This window comes from Hyaena hyaena, unplaced genomic scaffold, assembly GCF_003009895.1.
Source record: "Hyaena hyaena isolate Hyena2069 unplaced genomic scaffold, ASM300989v1 scaffold_2236, whole genome shotgun sequence".
In the NCBI taxonomy this organism is placed as follows: Eukaryota; Metazoa; Chordata; class Mammalia; order Carnivora; family Hyaenidae; genus Hyaena; species Hyaena hyaena.
The window spans coordinates 5577-23996 of record NW_024082874.1 but is presented as its reverse complement, the minus strand read 5'-3'; the positions used below and the strand labels follow the sequence as shown (position 1 = coordinate 23996).

Sequence of the window (18420 nt, the reverse complement as noted above, 5' to 3'; positions counted from 1 at the left end):
ATCCCACCTAACAATGCGCGCTCAAATACCTTCCCAATCTTTAGGAATAAGTATTGGAAAGGCAGGTTTCATACATTGTTCCCTGTTTTTGTTGCTTGGCCATTTTTTTCTTAGTGTTTTTTCTCTGAGGCAAGGACTATATTTATTTCCCCCTTTTCTCTACCTTCATTGGCCACCGCTGCTTCACCCCAACCCACCCCCTACCTCTCACCAGCCTGGCCTTAGCTCTTTGATGACACTACAGTCTCAGGATGGAATATTGACCACCTGATTCCTAGATCATGTTAGTGATTTGTCTCAAAGTCAATTACCATTCTTGGAAATCACCCATACCCTTAACTCTGACCTTCTCTTTTCCTTATTCTGCATAGGTCTCATCCCCTCTCTGGGTCTCTATTATCCTTTCTATAAAAACATTATAATTGTTGCTGGTAAAACATCTGTTCGTGGAATCAACAGCTTGTGTTTTGTGCTAATTCAGTTGAAACCAAGAAGGATTTGGAAGGAATTATTTTAAAAGACAAAATTTTCTTCTCTATTATGTTTCTTAGAGCTGGTAGAGGGAGGGATGTTTATTTACTAAAAGTTAGGTAGGGAGGGGAAAGGTATAAAGGGCCAAGAGCAGCTAAGAGTGAGGTGTGGGGTTGGAGCAGAGTTGGAAGTACTCCGGGAATAGCATCTAGGTTTCTGACCCTGACACCCTGGCCAGGGTTACACCTTCCATCGCTTATGACACTTGTGCTGCAACATCCTACACCAAATAAATCCAAGCATCACTTGGAGGCTTCTAGGACCTCTTTTTTTTTTCTTATTTCTACCCCCAAACCTCATTTTCAGACGTCTCTGCATCAAAGTGAAATTTCACACAGAGAAGGCTTAGAGAAAACCAGAAATACAGAAAATGAAACAATTGGTAGTGAAAGGCAGAAAGAGAAGATAGTGCTCTTAGAGAAGGGAGTATCCCTTAGGAGGTGGGGACAAGGGGAGGAGAAAGGGAGGAGGAGAGGAGGAGGAAAGCAGGGCCTGTCTCTTTAAGGGGGTTGGCTGTCAGTCAGAAAGCCCTTTTCATTGCAGGAAAAGACAAAGATACTCAGAGAGAAAAAGTAAAGGACTGAAGAAGGAGACTGGAGAGACCAAGATCCTTCCAGCTGAACAAAGTCAGCCGCAAAGCAAACTAGCCAGCCGGCTACAATTGGAGTCAGAGTTCCAAAGAAATGGGTGAGTTTCAAAAACTTTAGCATGGAAGATTCAAGCAGGAACAGAAATTTGCAAGACAATTTCCTACTCTAGGGTATGGGGCTTCCAATGGTTTCAATGAGTTGTTTTGGCACTTGTCTTTAATTCCATAGCACTCAATTAGGTTAACTCCTTCTCTGCTGTACTGAGAATGATGCTTTATTGCCAAAGAACTCGAGCAGCACGTGTAGAGTACCACAGATCCTTGGAGAGAGTGCCCAGAGGGTTTGATATGGTCATGTGTCCTCCTACCCCCTCACTTCCCTCTACCTTCTCTTTTCCCCAGTTCCTAGGCCCTGGTAATGGCTGGGTCAGCTGACATCCTTGGTTTTTCTGGCGACAACTGAGTGTTGTCAGATGTATAAAATGACTGCTTGCTTGATATGAAATTTGGACCCTCTTTGGCATCAGAAGGAAATTGGGGAATTGAGCAAGATGGAATTCAGGCTTGGCTATGGCTGAGAAGGCCAATCTCAGATTCAGGAAATGAAAATAAAGGCCTCACTGGATATGGTGTGTGTGTGTGTGTGTGTGTGTGTGTGTGTGTGTGTGTGCGTGTGTGCGTGCGCGCGCACGTGTACATATATGGGTGATCATATCTAACAAGTATCATAGACTTAGCCTTTCTGAGGGCATGATTCAGACTCTAAATCCCTCCTATGACAAGAAGTCTTCTGGGACCTTAAGGATATTGCTGACTTGGTTGAGTACTAAGGGCTTCTCCAGGTACCATGAACAAAGAGAGAAGCTATCTGATCTTTTGTAGTGTCTACTTAGAGCAAGTGTACAGAGCATGAGGGTCTTTGTCCACACAGGATGTCACAGAGATGTGTAGAGATTGTTCACATTTGGCAAAAGAAGAGTAGCCGCTTGAACTAATCCCAAATGAAATGAGAATCAATAATTGTATGTATTCACCATCAAATGTAGTACCCAGAAGACTACAAAAACATCCACAGAAAAAGTTTTCCAATTATATTATGCTGGTGTCAGCCTTTAGGTTGTTTCATCCTGAGAGAGATTTTTGAAGCATGTTTTCAGCATAGATAATTAAGAGGGCAGGGCTAGAGTCAACACAATCAGGTTCGAATCTCAGATCTGCCACTAATGAACTTCATGACCACAGGGTTGGTCATTGTGAATTATCACTTCATATTCTGGAAAACGGAGATAACAATAACTGCTTTGTCTACTTTTGGGGTTGTGAAAATCAAGTAATAATGGTGTGGGTGTCCTTTGAAAATAAGCAAGCTCTTTAACCATTGTAAATAATGATAATACCATTTATTATACAATAATGCATGATAAGCTGACTCTTAACTCTTTCCAAAGTGGTTTGGGCTTTCTTTGTGTATACTTTGTGAACTTCACTAAGAAACATTTGACAACTGAGTGTAGCCAGGTAAGAGGTGAATGTTGGAGAAACTCAGTTCCTACCCTTGGTAACATCAGGAACCCTACCTAATGTCAGGCAGCTGATTGGGTAGGTTGTGAATTAAAAAATAGAGAGAGAGTAAAGAATGATGCTAAATATTACTTCCTCAGAGGGTGAAAGCCCTGAGGAAAAAGCAGGACCAAATGAGGTGACCACAGGAACAGTTTCCTATTATGGAGGCTGGATGATTTCCTCCAGGGGAAATTGCCACAGATAAGGACAAAGCTGAAATTTTGTATTAGACCTCAGATCCTGGGGGTGGGCAATCTTTGGGTCAGGTGCACATGATAGAGTAGCCATTGGGTTTTCAATTATTCAATAACAAAGTATCTCAAGTACTTTATAAAGAATATACCATCTCTAACAAGGTACTGTATGTACTGCTACTACTTCTGACATGGAGTGCGTTGCTGTTTAACAATTGTAGTAGACAAATTGTATAATGGAATCTGGGATTTGAAGGAACTTTAGAATCTGCCTGAGCCAACTCTCAAGGCAGGATCCCCTTCTACAACAGACAATTAAATGTCCCTATGGCCTCTGTTTAATCACCTCCAGAAAAAGAGAGCTCACTACCTCGACCAGATAGAATCCTGTAGGATGGGAAACAAAGAAGAACACTGAATTCAGTATTGTCTATACAAAAGGTTTATAGGGGAAATGGCAGTTCATTAAACCTTTTCCCAACTTGGGAGGGGAATGTTCCAAATGAGTCTTTGGGATAACAAAAAAACCAGAAAAAAGCTGAAGGGCAATAGCTGATTATTCTCTGCTCAGTAACACAATGCCATTTCTGAACAGCAAAACATTGGCTCCTGCAAGCCTGTTGTCTGAGAACAGTGGCTGTTACCCTGGTAACCAGACTATGATGCTTCCTTCCAAAGGTGGTTCTTTGCCGAGCAGTATAGTTTTGGCTGGTGCAGACTAAGTGAGGGTAGCTCAGGCAAGAAATGTTGAGGCAGAGAAGGGGTCCAGTTTTACAGAATTTCTGAAGACAAACTGAATCCTACTAGGATGGCAAGAATGCCATAAGAATGCCAAGAGCTAAAAAGAAACCAGATCCAAACCAGCACACTCACTTAATCTTCCTAGAGACACTGACTAAAATGATCATGGACAGCCTTCCCCACCCCATTTCTCACCTTAGCCCTGCAGAGCCAGAGGAGATCTTGGAGAGTTAGGCAGACTGAAAGGCCTGCTCTGCTTGGAGGAGCCTTTGCCCTGGTTCTGCACGATGAAAGCCAGAAGTTTACTCAACAGCCTGACAACTAGAACTACTCTTTCAAAGCTATGTGAGTAGTAATAAGGCCTAAGAACCCCCTGGGAGATGGGTGGGAGGGGAAAGATAGTGTCTAAACCCATCAAGGCACTGGCACCCAGCCAGTGGTGTCTTTTTCCCTGTTGCCTTTTTTTGTATTATCTTGAAACCCTGAAAACCATAGTCAGGGTATAGTTCTTGGTTTTGAAAGAAAGCAACTGTAGAAATGTCATCCTTGCCCACAAAACTTCAGATTCAGAGAAAATCAAGTCAGGGAAGCGATATGGTCAGGAATGGTCACATCAGCCTGGGAAGAAAACAGAGCAAGTTTCCCTTTCTTTCCCACTGTTAGGGCCTACCTAGTGTTAAACTTACCTCAAAAGCTGTGCAAGTACTGATTGATTAATTCCTCCTTGGCTATTTGAAAATGGACCTAAGGGTGATATCTCAGCTCTGCACTTGCCTCTGAGCTCTCTGCTAGAAAGGGCTGTGGAAAAGAGTCAGTAACATCCCAAGGAAGAGAACAAGGTTCTGCAGATCAGCTTTACACTGCAACCAAGGAGAGAGAAAAAAATGGTGAGAGACTGACCTAAGAAATAAGGTATAGAACATGTTATCTCTTAGCTTATTGCCAGGTACTTTTTCACCTCTGCATAAGTGGGCAAGATGAAGACAGTGTGTCAGGGACAGTTTAACAATCACACTTCTATTCCAATCTCCATATGTTTGGGCATAAATTGTCACATGTGCGTGTGTACATTTGTGTGTGTGTGTGTGTGTGTGTGTGTGTGTGTGTGTGTGTGTTTGGGGAGGAGTAGGGAGTATAGGAAACAAATTGTCCCAAATGCTGTTGCTATGGTAATAATAATATAATTTCTGTCCAAAGAAGAGGCTGAGATTCTTTTTTTATTTAACTTTATCCATATAATTTGATTATCCAGCAGGCTTATGTTCCCATGCTTCAGTGGCTGCAGGGCCCCTTTCCAGCACTTGAATGTGGTATAGGTGCTGAGCTCATGTAGGAAAAATGAGATTATAGGCAGGGCTTTGTCTGACCAGGATAAGGCCAGAAGTAAAAGTCTTTGTCTCTGGCACCTCCTGATGATTGTTGTTTTACTCTTAGAACCCACCCCCTGATCCCCATCCATCCCCAGTACCAGTCACGGCTGCTCTAGCATCTTGGCCCTGTCAACTGTTATAGGCCCCAATCAAGAGGCCTCTGTTCATGGAGTGAGGTTAGGGGTGGGTTCTAGGAGGAGGGTAAAATTGTAGTGCAGATTAGAGACTTAGGGAGATGGGGCCAGTTTTTTGCTCAATGAGCCTGCCTGTTGTTTAGCTCTATTGTATAGGGTTCTTCTATCTCTCCCTTTGTCAGCTGAATTCAAGGGACAGGCTGAGAATTGTGCAAGGCACAATTGGTCTCTTTCTACCATCTCTTTCGATGAAAGCCCTTCCTCTCCTCCCTTTGATGAGTTCCCAGATTCACACTGAATTTCCATCATGGAGCTGGTCCTTGAGCCATGCCCAGGGCATGGGAAAGGAGGGAGGGCTTGGGAGCTCTTGGCTTCTGCTTAAAGAGACAGCATAAGGATCAACACAGTCCCTTGGATAGACATGGTTTTGATCTGGATAAACGTAACAATGGTCCTGTTGATATTTGTAAGATTCCTGTGAAGAGCATTGGTGAGAAGGGTTTGAAGTTCCATCACAGATTGATTAGACTCATTTTGGAAGTTTGCAGATAAATCTAGCCAACACTGAGTATTTACCCTCTACACATTTTGCCCAGAGGACTTGGTCATATACATTTTAACACTAGGTTATAGGTAGCTTTGGTCTTCGGTTCACAGACACAAGTTTTTTTTCCCCAACAAGACTGAAGGGTCATTGAAGAAAGGGACTGGACTTCATAATTCCCTTTTGTTTCTCACAGTGCCTACCTTACTGCAAATATGCTTAATAATTTTACTGAATCCACATCAAAAGAAATTAAAGGAAAACACTGGGAAGGGTCTTTATTTTTCTCAATGACCTATCATCAGAGTCAGTCAGTTTAATCCAATTGAGTTGCATTGGCCAATATTATTACTATACAGTTCTTTTGTGCCAACTCTACCATGTGACAGTCTGTCTTTAGCCTGGAAACATGACCATGTCTCTTGAGAGAGCCAAAGAACTTCTCCAGAATCCCTTATAGCCTTCCTAAATCAAACCAATACCCTTTCAACCATGAAACGTTCTGAAATGGAGAGCTTGTGGTTTCAGGCTACTGTTCACACATTCCCAAGGATATTTCTTGGGCTGTAAAAAATCAAAGTGAACCCAATGGACCTTTCTCAGAATGTTTGGATTGTCAACTACTTTGATGAAGACACATTTTTTTGCATGTTCTGAGTTTTTCCCTTTGGAATTCAAAAGTTGAGGTTTTGCTTCAACAGACTGACTGAGACTCTTCACTTCTGCTGAACTTAAATGGCCCCAGAACCAACATTTCATTTTGATCACAAAAAGATGGACATGTAATGTGTATGCCGATATTGTTGAACTATGTAGAACTCCAGAGTGATAGATTTATCCGGGGCCATTTATTTCCAACTCCACATTAAAGACTCACTGAAACTTATGTCCCTCTTGACCCTTGCTTTGAATGGCAGTGGAGCAGAAAAGGAGTGTTAAATTAATTGAGGTCTAAGAGAATAGAGGAAAAATGTATGTAAAAAGAAAGTATATCAGTTGATGATCCAGAGTTGCTCTCAAGGCTTAGCCCTTTATCACTCAGTAAAGATACTCCATATGACACTCTGGATACTTGGATGATGATCAAGGAATTTGATTCACTAAAGAGGATTTTTCCTAACCTTTACAACCCTGGTGGGGACATTAGCTAAAACTTAGAGTGGATTCCATGTTTGGCTAGCAAGAGTTCAAGTTCCTTCATCCCTAATCACACCTGGACTGTTTAGCATTTCCCAGGGTGAAAAAGCTGGGTGAGTGAGTGGCACAGGATGGTCACTTGCTAGTGTGGATGGCTCTCCTTACTCTGGGCTAAATAAACAGTTCTGCCATTGTTCCCTGGGTCTGACCCCCTCCCCACCCCCAGGCCTGCAGGCCCCTGCAGAATACCAATGAGGCTCCTGAGATCTCAGGCAAAAACAAGGCTTCTTTGTTCAGGGGAGCTTTGGAGGGCTCTGTCCAAGCCCTGACCCTGTGCTGGGGAGAGAGGGAACAGTGGGGTCACTGAACTTCTCTTCCCCCAACCCTCAGGCTTCAGAGACCTTCTTTACTAGAAAAGTCCAAGAGTTTTGGGGTGGGGAAGAGTTGAATAGACAGAGTAGGAAAGCACTGTTTATTTCCAGCTCCTTTTATTGACTTACAGGATGCATCTAGTATCTTAACCTGTTGAGAAAGAGGAAGATCAATTTCTCCAATGTTTCCTGAGAACAATGATCAATTTCATCTGCTGTGTTTCTTTCTTGTATATACATGTGTGCATGTGCACATTTGCATGCATACATGCGTGTACATGCAAACACACTCACGTGCCCCCTCTCCCCCACCATGGACCAGATTTGATGAGGCACTCTTACCAGGCACTACCACAAAGTTCATACTAAGTAAACACTGCCTCCATTTACAGCAGCACAGCTACAAATTGATTGCTTTTCATAGAGGCCAAATTTTCTGAAAGTATTTCTTAAGTTTTTGGAAAAGGATGAAAATTCAGTTCTGCTGCAAATGTTAGCTACTTACTCTGCTTGCTTCTGAGGCTTCTGAGCCTCATCTCTGGTGTTACATAACAGAATCTTTGAGGACCAAGGAAGGGTTGTAATTTTAGGGGATGATAAGTAATAGAACTCACTCATTCTGTGGCTCTGAGACCAGAGACAAATGTTTTTATTTACCTCAACTTTCCCATCAGAGATCATTTGGTCCTTCAAAATCTGTTCACATTGTATCGGTCATGCAAACCAACAGATGTTTAAGCACATAGGGCTAAAAAGAAACTACTAGTATTAAGAGAGTTGGGCAAATGATTCCCCCAGTCCTTGCTACCATGGTATAGACAAGTGAGCTTTGATAAAAATTCAAAAGTAGAAATTAGTACAATTTGCTTTATTTTTATAAGGATTTCCAAAATGCTTTCTCAAAAGCAGCTTCTTAGCACATCAACTGTATATTTGTATATAATCCATATATACATGTGATATATACAAAATGTTATATATGAATAGATATATAAAACCAGATAGCATATATATATATTTGGGATACGGCCAAGTGGCCAAAAGAAGCAATCCTTTCCTCATTTAGTCAACCATCTACTTGACATTTGTTACGTTTTGCTCCATGTGGCACTTAGACATGGGGCTAGTACTTGGGGCACAGCTGTTCTCAGAGCCTATGACTTCTTGTGTGCCTTTCTTGTTTCTCAGCAACATTGGCATGTGGCCTGGGATAACAGGTCTTGGGATCTCAGGGACTCTAAGCACTTTCAGACACCTGTGTTCCCAGGCTTTAGTGTGTTTTCATCATGCCAGAAAGATGTTTCATGCTTTGCTGACTTTGTATAGAGTCTTTTTGTAGCTGTTTTGACAGAACTCCAGTGTAGGCCTGAAGGTGCAGACATTGGCCAAGCTGCAACATAGGGGGACAAATCAGTTATGCAAGGTGTTCTAAAATCATTAAGCTTGCATTTTTATTACTGTGAATAATAGTCACCTTCCTCTTGGACTGTTCACATAATATTCTAGATGATGAAGAAACAAGCATTCCATGCAGCAAATACACACAGTATTCAGAAATATCCAGGAGCATACAATTTCCAAAGTTTCTCCCACCTGGAATTCTCTTCAAGCTCAAATCTTGTCTGACAATACCAGTATCTCTGGCCTGCACCCATCCTTTCCTGGAACTCTTGTTGCATTTATCCTCTGTAGCCACTTCTTTGACTGTCTGAAATTGTTGAAAATATTAGATTTACCTATCTCATTATTCCTTAGTAAACAAAAGACTTTCATATGGCACAGTCCATGTCTTTTATATTTTCACATCCTACATAACATGTAGCACAATACTGGGCATATAGTAAGTACTCCATAAGAGCTGATAAACGACTAAAACAAACAAATCAGAATGATAAGAATGGAGAGGATGATTGCATAATCTCCCCAGCATACTACTTCAATGACTAATTATTATTTAAAAATTTTTTAAAATGTTTATTTTTGGGAGAGAGACAGTGACAGAGTGTGAGGGGGGGGAGGGGCAGAGAGAGAGAAGGATACACAAAATCTGAAGCAGTCTTCGGGATCCAAGCTGTTGGCATAGAGCCCAACACAGGGCTTGAACTCATGAACTGTGAGATCATGACCTGGGCCAAAGTCAGATGTTTAACCGACTGAGAGACCCAGGTGCCCCTTCAATGACTAATTATAAAAAAGACCCACATACATTCTGTGGATTAAATGTAAGGATTTATTTTCAAGAATAAAGTGACAATTGCTGGAGGAGTATTGGGTGAGGATGGGCATTAAGGAAGGCACTTGTTGTGATGAGCACTGGTGTTATATGCAAGTGCTGAATCACTAAATTCTACTTCCGAAGTCATTATTACACTATAAGTTAACTGACTTGGATTTAAATTTAAAAATAAAAAAAGTCCAAAAAAAGATAATACAACAAAGTAATGGTTTTGGGGTCAATCTCACATTCCAGAAGCCTAAACTGCTTTAGTCTGTCAGACTCTTCTGCTTTTGGACTGTGGGGTGATTACTCCATCTGTGCATGTGAGCACAGGGCTTAACTGGTCTGACAAAGAAGTATGAGTAGCACAAGCTTCTTATGGAACATACCTGACTTTTCCCCTCCATCTTCCCCAGGCTTGTTAGAGTGCTGTGCAAGATGTCTTGTAGGGGCCCCCTTTGCTTCCTTGGTGGCCACTGGATTGTGTTTCTTTGGGGTGGCACTGTTCTGTGGCTGTGGACATGAAGCACTCACTGGCACAGAAAAGCTAATTGAGACCTATTTCTCCAAAAACTACCAGGACTATGAATATCTCATCAATGTGTAAGTACCTGTCATCCTACATGAACCCCCCTCTCTTTCCCTCTCTCCCTGGAGACATACAGGACTCATCAGTACCTTAGTGATTAGTAGGGGATTAGTGTAGAGCCAGACAGGATTTCTGAATCTTTCTTCTATTTGCAGATTTCACCTATGCCCCAGTCCTGAATGAGAGGGAAGTGCCAAATTCAGAAATGGGAGATTTGTTTGCTGGCCAGCCCACTTCTTATGCCCCTCCACCCCCCACTGTACTTGCTTTGTCCCATATGTTCTAACTTCTGCCCATAGGGTTAACATTGACTCAGTTGGAGCCTCTACAGTGATAGGTATGGAGAACTCAGGGAAGGTCCAATGACTGAACTGTGGCTGCTGCTCTTGGTTTGACATACCATTTAATTCTGCTCAGGCCCCCGTACTAAGGCTTTCCTGTTCTTAGAGCATGTTAGACCCCTGTTTCTTCGTCCATCATCCTCCTGGTCTAGCTCCTATCTTCTTTCTCCTATTGAAGGAATATCTCTGAAGGGTCAGGCCAAGGAGAATAAGGCCCTCATTCTTCAGGTCACAGGGTAAGCAAGGGGTGGGTGGAGGAGCATGTACTACTGGCCACGCTCTTTCTTTACTTCAATAAAGATAAGACGGAGAGGTTGAGAAGGAACCTAGTGATTCTTCTAAAGCATCCCTAGCCTTGTTTAGGTGCCCATTGAAGTGTCCACCTTACTTTTGCAAGAAGGATCCTAACTGGGTCCTCCATTAATAAGATTTCCTGATATTTTTTGTCTATCTGTTAATGCAGGATCCATGCCTTCCAGTATGTCATCTATGGAACTGCCTCTTTCTTCTTCCTTTATGGGGCCCTCCTGCTGGCTGAGGGCTTCTACACCACCGGTGCAGTCAGGCAGATCTTTGGCGACTACAAGACCACCATCTGCGGCAAGGGCCTGAGCGCAACGGTAACAGGGGGCCAGAAGGGGAGGGGTTCCAGAGGCCAACATCAAGCTCATTCTTTGGAGCGGGTGTGTCATTGTTTGGGAAAATGGCTAGGACATCCCGACAAGGTGATCATCCTCAGGATTTTGTGGCAATAACAAGGGGTGGGGGACAATTGGGCGTGAGTCTGTGGCCTCATCCCCTCCCAAGGTTGGGTCCTCTCTAGGGGCCTGGCTTTTGAGTGAGGAAGTGATGGCTACAGCCGAACGAAAGGTCAGGAAGAACGTGGTGCCCAGCTGGCTTAGCTCAACTTTCAAAAGTTCCCTAGAAAATTTCATAAAAAAAAAAAAAAAAGAAAAGAAAAAGAAAGAAAAAGCATGGGTTTTGTGGACACTTCATACAATCAGACCATTTCTAAGACATCTGTTGGTATTCCCTTACTCTCCTTCTAGCAGGGACCACAACAAGATTAGATCTGACTGCCTAAGAATCTAAAATGCTACTGATGGAATTGAGATGCAGGTACTTGATCTGAGAGAGAGGGTGGATCATGGAAATTAAATAATTGACTCCAAGGTGGAATTCACAGTATTCTGGGTTTTTACTCTGTTGGAGGCCCCAGAGGGAACTAGCATAGATCTGCATTTTTAATGCTTCATATTTGAGGGCTATCCATGCTTCTATTGAGGCACACATTGGTTTTCAGTCTCCAGAGTTAATATCCTTTGGGGGTTGTATATATATGGATTATGGTGATGTCTTTGTGGCCAGCAGTTGGCTTAGAAAGGTATTTGGATCTGGTATTTAAATCTCCTATTGGCTTTGCTTAATGACTAGGGATCAAAAGTCCTATGACAAGGAACATTTTATAAGCTCAGCCTAAGGTAAGAAATGGCACGACTTTCTTTCAAGATCTGTTTTGATTTCTTTACACCTTATCTGCCCAAAAAATCTCCTGAAGCCTCTCTAACCCAGGGATCCTCCTCACTCCAACTCCCACCCATTCCCCCTACCCTCAATCACACTTGGGGCCAGTTTTCTAGTAGATACTGCCAATGAAATTTGGCAGAGGTGCCCTGCTTAACTAATTTCATTTGGTGGAGATCTCTGAAATCTGGTTTCATATCTGGCACATGCCTCTCCAGGAGCTCCTAGTTTGTGTTTCAACATCTGCAGGCTGATATTGATTTCTAACCACTCCATTTCAATTGTTTTAGTTTGTGGGCATCACCTATGCCCTGACTGTTGTGTGGCTCCTGGTGTTTGCCTGCTCTGCTGTGCCTGTGTACATTTACTTCAACACCTGGACCACCTGCCAGTCTATTGCCTTCCCCAGCAAGACCTCTGCCAGTATAGGCAGTCTCTGTGCTGATGCCAGAATGTATGGTAAGTTAGGGTATGGGTACTTTGGCTTCCCTACCCCCTAAAAAAGCACTATTTATTGGGGCACCTGGGTGGCTCAGTCGGTTAAGCGTCTGACTTTGGCTCAGGTCATGATCTCATGGTTTGTGGGTTCGAGCCCTGCATCGGGTTCTGTGCTGACAGCTAGCTCAGAGCCTAAAGCCTGTTTCAGATTCTATACCTCCTTCTCTCTCTGACCCTCCCCTGCTCATTCTCTCTCTCTCTCTCTCTCTCTCACAAATAAATAAAACATTATTTTTTTTTAAAAAAAAACACTATTTATTTGGTCTATACTTAGAATAATGAGGGTGATAGTTATAGGGGAAAATATTATGGACACCTGGATCTTAGTTTTTTAATCCTTCTCCCCTGAAATTGGAGAGACTTCTTCTCTGGGAAGGGAACTTCTCTTGGAAGTGGTGGGAGTTTTCTTGGCTGTTCACACTGCTCTAACCTGGTTGACTGCTGTTCCCAATACAGAAGCAGCAGATTTTAATGACAAACACAAGATTACACAACTGTTCAGTACCACCACCTCCTTGTCCTCCTCTTCCTTCTTCTTCTCTTCCTCCTCCTTCTTCTTCTCCTTCTTCTCCTCCTCCTCTTCCTCCTTCTTCTTCTTTAGCAAATTTTTACAAAAAAGGGATCCTGATTGTTAGTAAGACCCAATTTTCATCCAGAATGATTAAAGATAGAAGAAGGGCTCTAAAAGAAAATCTTCATGGGGCCCCACAACTCACAAAACTCACCCTGGTTGACCTATGTGTCTTACTCAGGTGTTCTCCCATGGAATGCTTTCCCTGGCAAGGTGTGTGGCTCCAACCTTCTGTCCATCTGCAAAACAGCTGAGGTGAGTGGGCCATTTGAATTATTTTACAATGGAATTGGCTAGTACCATACAAATTTCTACCCATGTCCTTAATTTTAAAGACCACAGTTTCTATTTGCTGGATTTTGAGTGTTGCTATTAAAGCATCTATTTTCCAGGGTGCCTGGGTGGCTCAGTTGGTTTAGCATCTGACTTTGGCTCAGGTCATGGTCTTACGGTTCGTGAGTTCGAGCCCTGTGTTGGGCTCTGTGCTGACAGCTCAGAGCCTGCTTTGAATTCTGTGTCTCCCTCTCCTGCTCCTTCTCTGTAACTCAAAAATAAATAAACATTAAAAAATATAAAAAACCATCTATTTTCCTTAGAGCTGCATAGAAAGACTTCCATACCGAGACTTCCTTCATTAAAGGAGAAATTTTTAGCTTTAGGAAAAGATAGAGCTTAATGACAAAATACCCCAAATGAAATTTTTATTCTCTTAGTTAAAAACCTTATCAAGAAAATTATTTGTGCATAGAGACACTCATAGGTTTTACAAAAACACTTTCAGTTTGGAATCTCTCCATCTCTAATGAGAAGTAAAAACAAAAAGTGCATTTGAAAGGGAAAAACATTGTATTTGGATTGGATATTATATACAAATGAGGCAGGGGAATAAAATCCTGAGGAAGATGGCAGTAACTTTGAAAGTTAAAAAATTTTTTTATGTTTATTTATTATTGAGACAGAGAAACAGAGCATGAGTTGGGAGGTGGAGCAGAGAGGGAGGGAGACACAGAATCTGAAGCAGGCTCCGGGCTCTGAGCTGTCAGCACAGAGCCTGACATGGGGTTCGAACCCACGAACTGTGAGATCATGACCTGAGCTGAAGTCTGATGCTTAACTGACTGAGCCACCCAGGCACCCCTAAAAGTTAAAAACTTTAAACTGTGACTTAATTTTTGGGATCTTGAATATAACTGTAGGGAACTAGTTGATTAAAATATTTTATGAGTATTTTGTGCTCTGGGTGCGATGTGGCTAGGTGCTGTGATGTATATTAAAGAACAGGAGGCCTATACTCAAAGAAGCAACAATTTAATTATGGACGCAGGATTAACATAGAGAAAGATATTAACACATTCAGTAAGCAGCATTCATGGTCTGTAGCAGAACATAATTTTGCATTTGTAAGAAACTATTCTCTCTTTTGCATTTTCATGCAGTTCCAAATGACCTTCCACCTGTTTATTGCTGCATTTGTGGGAGCTGCAGCCACACTGGTTTCCCTGGTGAGTTGTCTGCATGACCTTGGCAAATAAATGGTCCTGGGATAGCTTGGATACGGCTATGTTGAAAGGCAAAAAAGATAGATTCCTAACCTTGAAATACTGGAGAGAAGCACCTGGGAAGAGACAACGAAGTATAGACTCTGAACTTCTACTTTGGGTTGGCAAAGTGGAAAAACTTCAGAAATTAGACAGGAACAAGCAAAATGGTGTGAGGAAAGAGAAGGTAAGAGATTAATAGTCATAACTGATAATATTTAGCATTTACAAGTACTTTGCAATCACAAATTGCAGTTCATTCGCAGCACACCCTGGCCAGATGAGTGACAAGAACATTGAGACATTACTAAACATGATTTTCCAAAGCCTGGAATTCTATATGCTGTAAATATGAATCCACCCTGGGCACTCTCCAAAGGATTCAGTTACTCTCCTAAAAACAATGGGAGGACCTTCTAACATTATTAGAACTGTTATTTATATAATGTGATTCTATGCCCCAGGTCCTCCTGATGGTGTTACAGTGCAGTGCCAATGGAGTGCATTCACTGTACAGATTAAAATCCTAGGGCACTGGAGGGTGAGGAATTTATCTGTAGTCATTAAATAAGTGGTGAATGTTCAAGGATAAGCTCACAGAGCACCTGGCTCGTACTGCTGAGGCTTTTATACAAGCTTGAGTTGTTCCTCACTCTGTAAAATAGATTGGCACATTAAACAGGGAGGGTTGTGCTGCATGTTGTGGCTGTGTGTATGCAGCAAGCAGCCTGAGACTCCAGGTCACTCAGACATGTGGATAGCATGATGGCAGGGCCCATGCCTTGTTCACTTTCTTGAGGAAAACCTAGTGCTAGGCCTAGCATAGGTATGGAATAAATCCTTGTTGAGTTGATTCTCTGGGCCTGAGGAATAGAAGGAGATGTCTCAGAGTGGACTTCTAGTCAAGTATGTAGGACAAAAGCCTGAGACACGCTGCTTTTCACAGATCAGGGTTTGTTTTCCTTTATTTAACTGATTTTATTTCTATCCTTCCTCATTTCTAAAAAGCTTTACAGGAGAGAGAGCTTTCTTTTCTACTCTCACTCATATTTTCTCTTCTGTTCCTACAGCTCACCTTCATGATTGCTGCCACTTACAACTTTGCCGTCCTTAAACTCATGGGTCGAGGCACCAAGTTCTGATCTCCTGTAGAAGTTTCCCTTTCTCTAACAACCAGGCTCTAACCACACAGCCTACAATGCTGTGTCTCCCATGTTAACTCTTTGCCTTTGCCACTGACTGGCCCTCTTCTTACTTGATGAGTGTAACAAGAAAGGAGAGTCTTGTGGTGATTAATGTCTCTCTGTGGACTCTCCCCTCTTATGTACCTCTTTTAGTCATTTTGCTTCACAGCTGGTTCCTGCTAGAAATGGGAAATGCTTCAGATGGTGACTCCCCGACTGCAAGTCACAAAGAAATGGAGGCTCTAATTCAATTTTCAAGCAACTCCTGAGGATTAGGAAGTGTTTTCTTCTCAAAGGGCACTTCCATCGATGGAAACATAGTTCAAAGAAAGATACTCAGGTAGAGAGAAGGGATGTACCTTGTTCCTTTGACATCTATCGGGGCCAAATATATTCTCGTTGGTGTACAAAACAAAGAACCCACTTCTGTCTCCCTATTACCATTGAAGATAGAAGAAGAAAAAAAGAATGCCAGCAAAACAATAAGAGCATTTGCCCATATCTACCTATTGCAGCTGGGAGAAAGGGGTCAAAGCAAGGATCTTTTACCCATAGAAAGAGAGCACTGACCCCGATGATGATAGACTATTTAAGCCCTAACTCAGCCAACCTTACTTATAGCATAAGGGAGCATAGTATCTGTGTGGACCAAGGGGCACTTGGCCTTACACCTTATTAGAGAAGAGAGGCAGGGTGTTGTCAGCATCTTCTCACTCCCTTCTCCTTAATAACAGCTACCATGACAGCCCTGTGGTTTCTGAGGAGCTGAGAACAGAGAGAAACTAGCTCATATGAAATAAAAAGACTGTCCTAAGGAACAGCAGTTGTTAGTGGCTAATGGTGTAAACTGAGCTAGCCCTCTGGTAGACACAGGATAGATAACTCTTCAGATAGCGTGTGTTTTTTCTGTTGATTAGTTGTATACTCTGGCCTCTGTCATATCTTCACAATGGTGCTCTTTTCATGGGGTATTATCCATTCAGTCATAGGGGATGATTTGAAGATCTTGATTTGTTTCAGAATGATGCATATTTCACATTTTCCAATTCGTTTATCACTTGTTTGGTGTTGTACCAGAAAGGTTTAGAACATTATTCTTTGATTATGATTCTTTAACAAATAAACATTGAACATTAAACATTGCAAATAATATTTAAAATTGGCTAGTCCCATGCATCTACTAATTTTCTACAAATTATTCTGCTCTTTGCAGAAACAGATTTGGTGAATTGAACCTCTATTTGAATAACTTATTTGATTGTTCTTGTTAGGCTAGTGAGAGATGATTTGATTTAGCAGTGTTACGTTGGTGTGTAAAGACTCAGGTTTGACATATAGGTTATTCTCCTAGTATAGATCACATAACTGAATGCCTTAACCATCAGCCACCATGGAAACTAAAATATGGAAAGAGTTTGAAACTTGAATAACTGACAGGTTTCAGGCTTCTCTTTCTGTGTTTGTTAACTTTGGGTTAAAAACAGAAAAGGCTGAGTGGTCTTTATCGAAAGAAAGATTTTATGGATATTGCTGTAGGTGGCTCTTTTGTTTTAAAGAGCTATTTTGTTCCCTCCAACCAAAGTGGTTTCAACAATGTTTAAGGAGATGTAAGATGTTTACAAAAATATACTTAATATTTGTCTTGAGACCAGTATACAAGATAAGCTTCCAGGCTGCATAGAGGGAGGAGATGGAAACGATTCTGTAAGAAATCAATCAAGATCAAGGAAAGTGAAGTAATCCATATCTTGTGTTTTGTTTTGATTTAATAACATAATAAATAACCAACCCTTCCCTGAAAACCTCCCATGCATACATACACACATATACACATATGAAGAGAGTTAACTGAAAGTGTTTCCTTCATTTCTGATATAGAATTTCAATTTAACACAAATAAAGGATAAACTTTTAGGAACTTATCTTACAAAATGTATTTTATAAAATTAAAGAAAAATAAAATTAAGAATGTTCTCAATCAAACATCGTGTCTTTTGAATGAATTATTTTGTTTAACCCCACAAAAGAAACTCAAATAATTAGACCTTTATTGTGCTGTGTTCAAGAAGCTCATTTATTTTTCAGGTCATCCAAGTCATTCTTACACTTTCCTGAAATATATAATAGATAAATCACTACTATTTTTATAGCTTGAAACAGAGTCAAAGTAAATTACCCAAAGAAACCCAGTAAGCACATATCTGAGCTTGGACTAGAACGTGGGTGGACTTTGTTTGTTTGTTTTTCTTTGTTGTTTTTGTAGAACTCAGGTCTTAATATGTGAGAACTTCTAGTCAAATATAGAGTGAAAGCCTGTATATTTGGACATACATGCCTGTTTTAAGTTTTTTTTTTCTTTCTTTTAGAAGTGGTACTTCAGAGTCTTCTGTTCATTCAGTCTCAAAGATGGTTACTTTTTCCTGGTGTGTTAAGTTATTTTTACTTTCTCTTTCAATTGTTTTGATGTTCATTGCTTCATACATGAATAGTGCTTAGTTTTATCTGAAAAGTACTGGATAAAAGGTTTAAGGTAGGTACAGGGCAGATATGGTAAGGACAACGTAAATTTAAATGTTGTCTGTGGCAGGGCACTATTAAAGTAAATTAGTGACACCTACTACCTTGGATGGCCAGCCTACTCACTAGCCCTCATAGCATTTAATCTTTTTTACAACTCTAGGCTAGAATATGGCATTCTTGGACAGCACTCTAATGATCAGCCAAAAGAAAGTTGCCTTAAAATTAGCAGTAGATTCATTGTCCCATAGTTGCAGCTGGCAATG

General features: G+C 41.4%; 1 protein-coding gene across 3 annotated transcripts; it reads left to right on the top strand.

Annotated features, from left to right (window-relative positions):
* The first annotated feature begins 1056 nt into the window (after positions 1–1056).
* PLP1 (proteolipid protein 1) lies at positions 1057–17383 on the top strand. 3 transcript variants are annotated; one of them, XM_039225495.1, is made up of 8 exons: positions 1057–1218; positions 3819–3963; positions 9809–9995; positions 10786–10942; positions 12137–12305; positions 13097–13170; positions 14352–14417; positions 15524–17383. In XM_039225495.1, exons 2-8 carry the CDS (start codon positions 3906–3908, stop codon positions 15593–15595), a joined length of 783 nt encoding a protein of 260 aa, XP_039081426.1. In that variant the 5' UTR covers positions 1057–1218; positions 3819–3905; the 3' UTR covers positions 15596–17383. The 3 variants fall into 3 exon arrangements, with proteins under 3 accessions (XP_039081426.1, XP_039081424.1, XP_039081425.1); XM_039225493.1 differs by having other exon boundaries at positions 10786–11047; XM_039225494.1 differs by lacking the exon at positions 3819–3963 and having other exon boundaries at positions 10786–11047.
* Positions 17384–18420: the final 1037 nt, after the last annotated feature.

Bases quoted from the DNA above. Each gene is read 5' to 3' on its own strand.
- PLP1 (XM_039225493.1), top strand. From the start codon at position 3,906: ATGAAAGCCAGAAGTTTACTCAACAGCCTGACAACTAGAACTACTCTT. The intron at 11,048-12,136 runs GTGATCATCCTC...CAATTGTTTTAG, and splicing joins GGCTAGGACATCCCGACAAG to TTTGTGGGCATCACCTATGC. The intron at 14,418-15,523 runs GTGAGTTGTCTG...CTGTTCCTACAG, and splicing joins CAGCCACACTGGTTTCCCTG to CTCACCTTCATGATTGCTGC.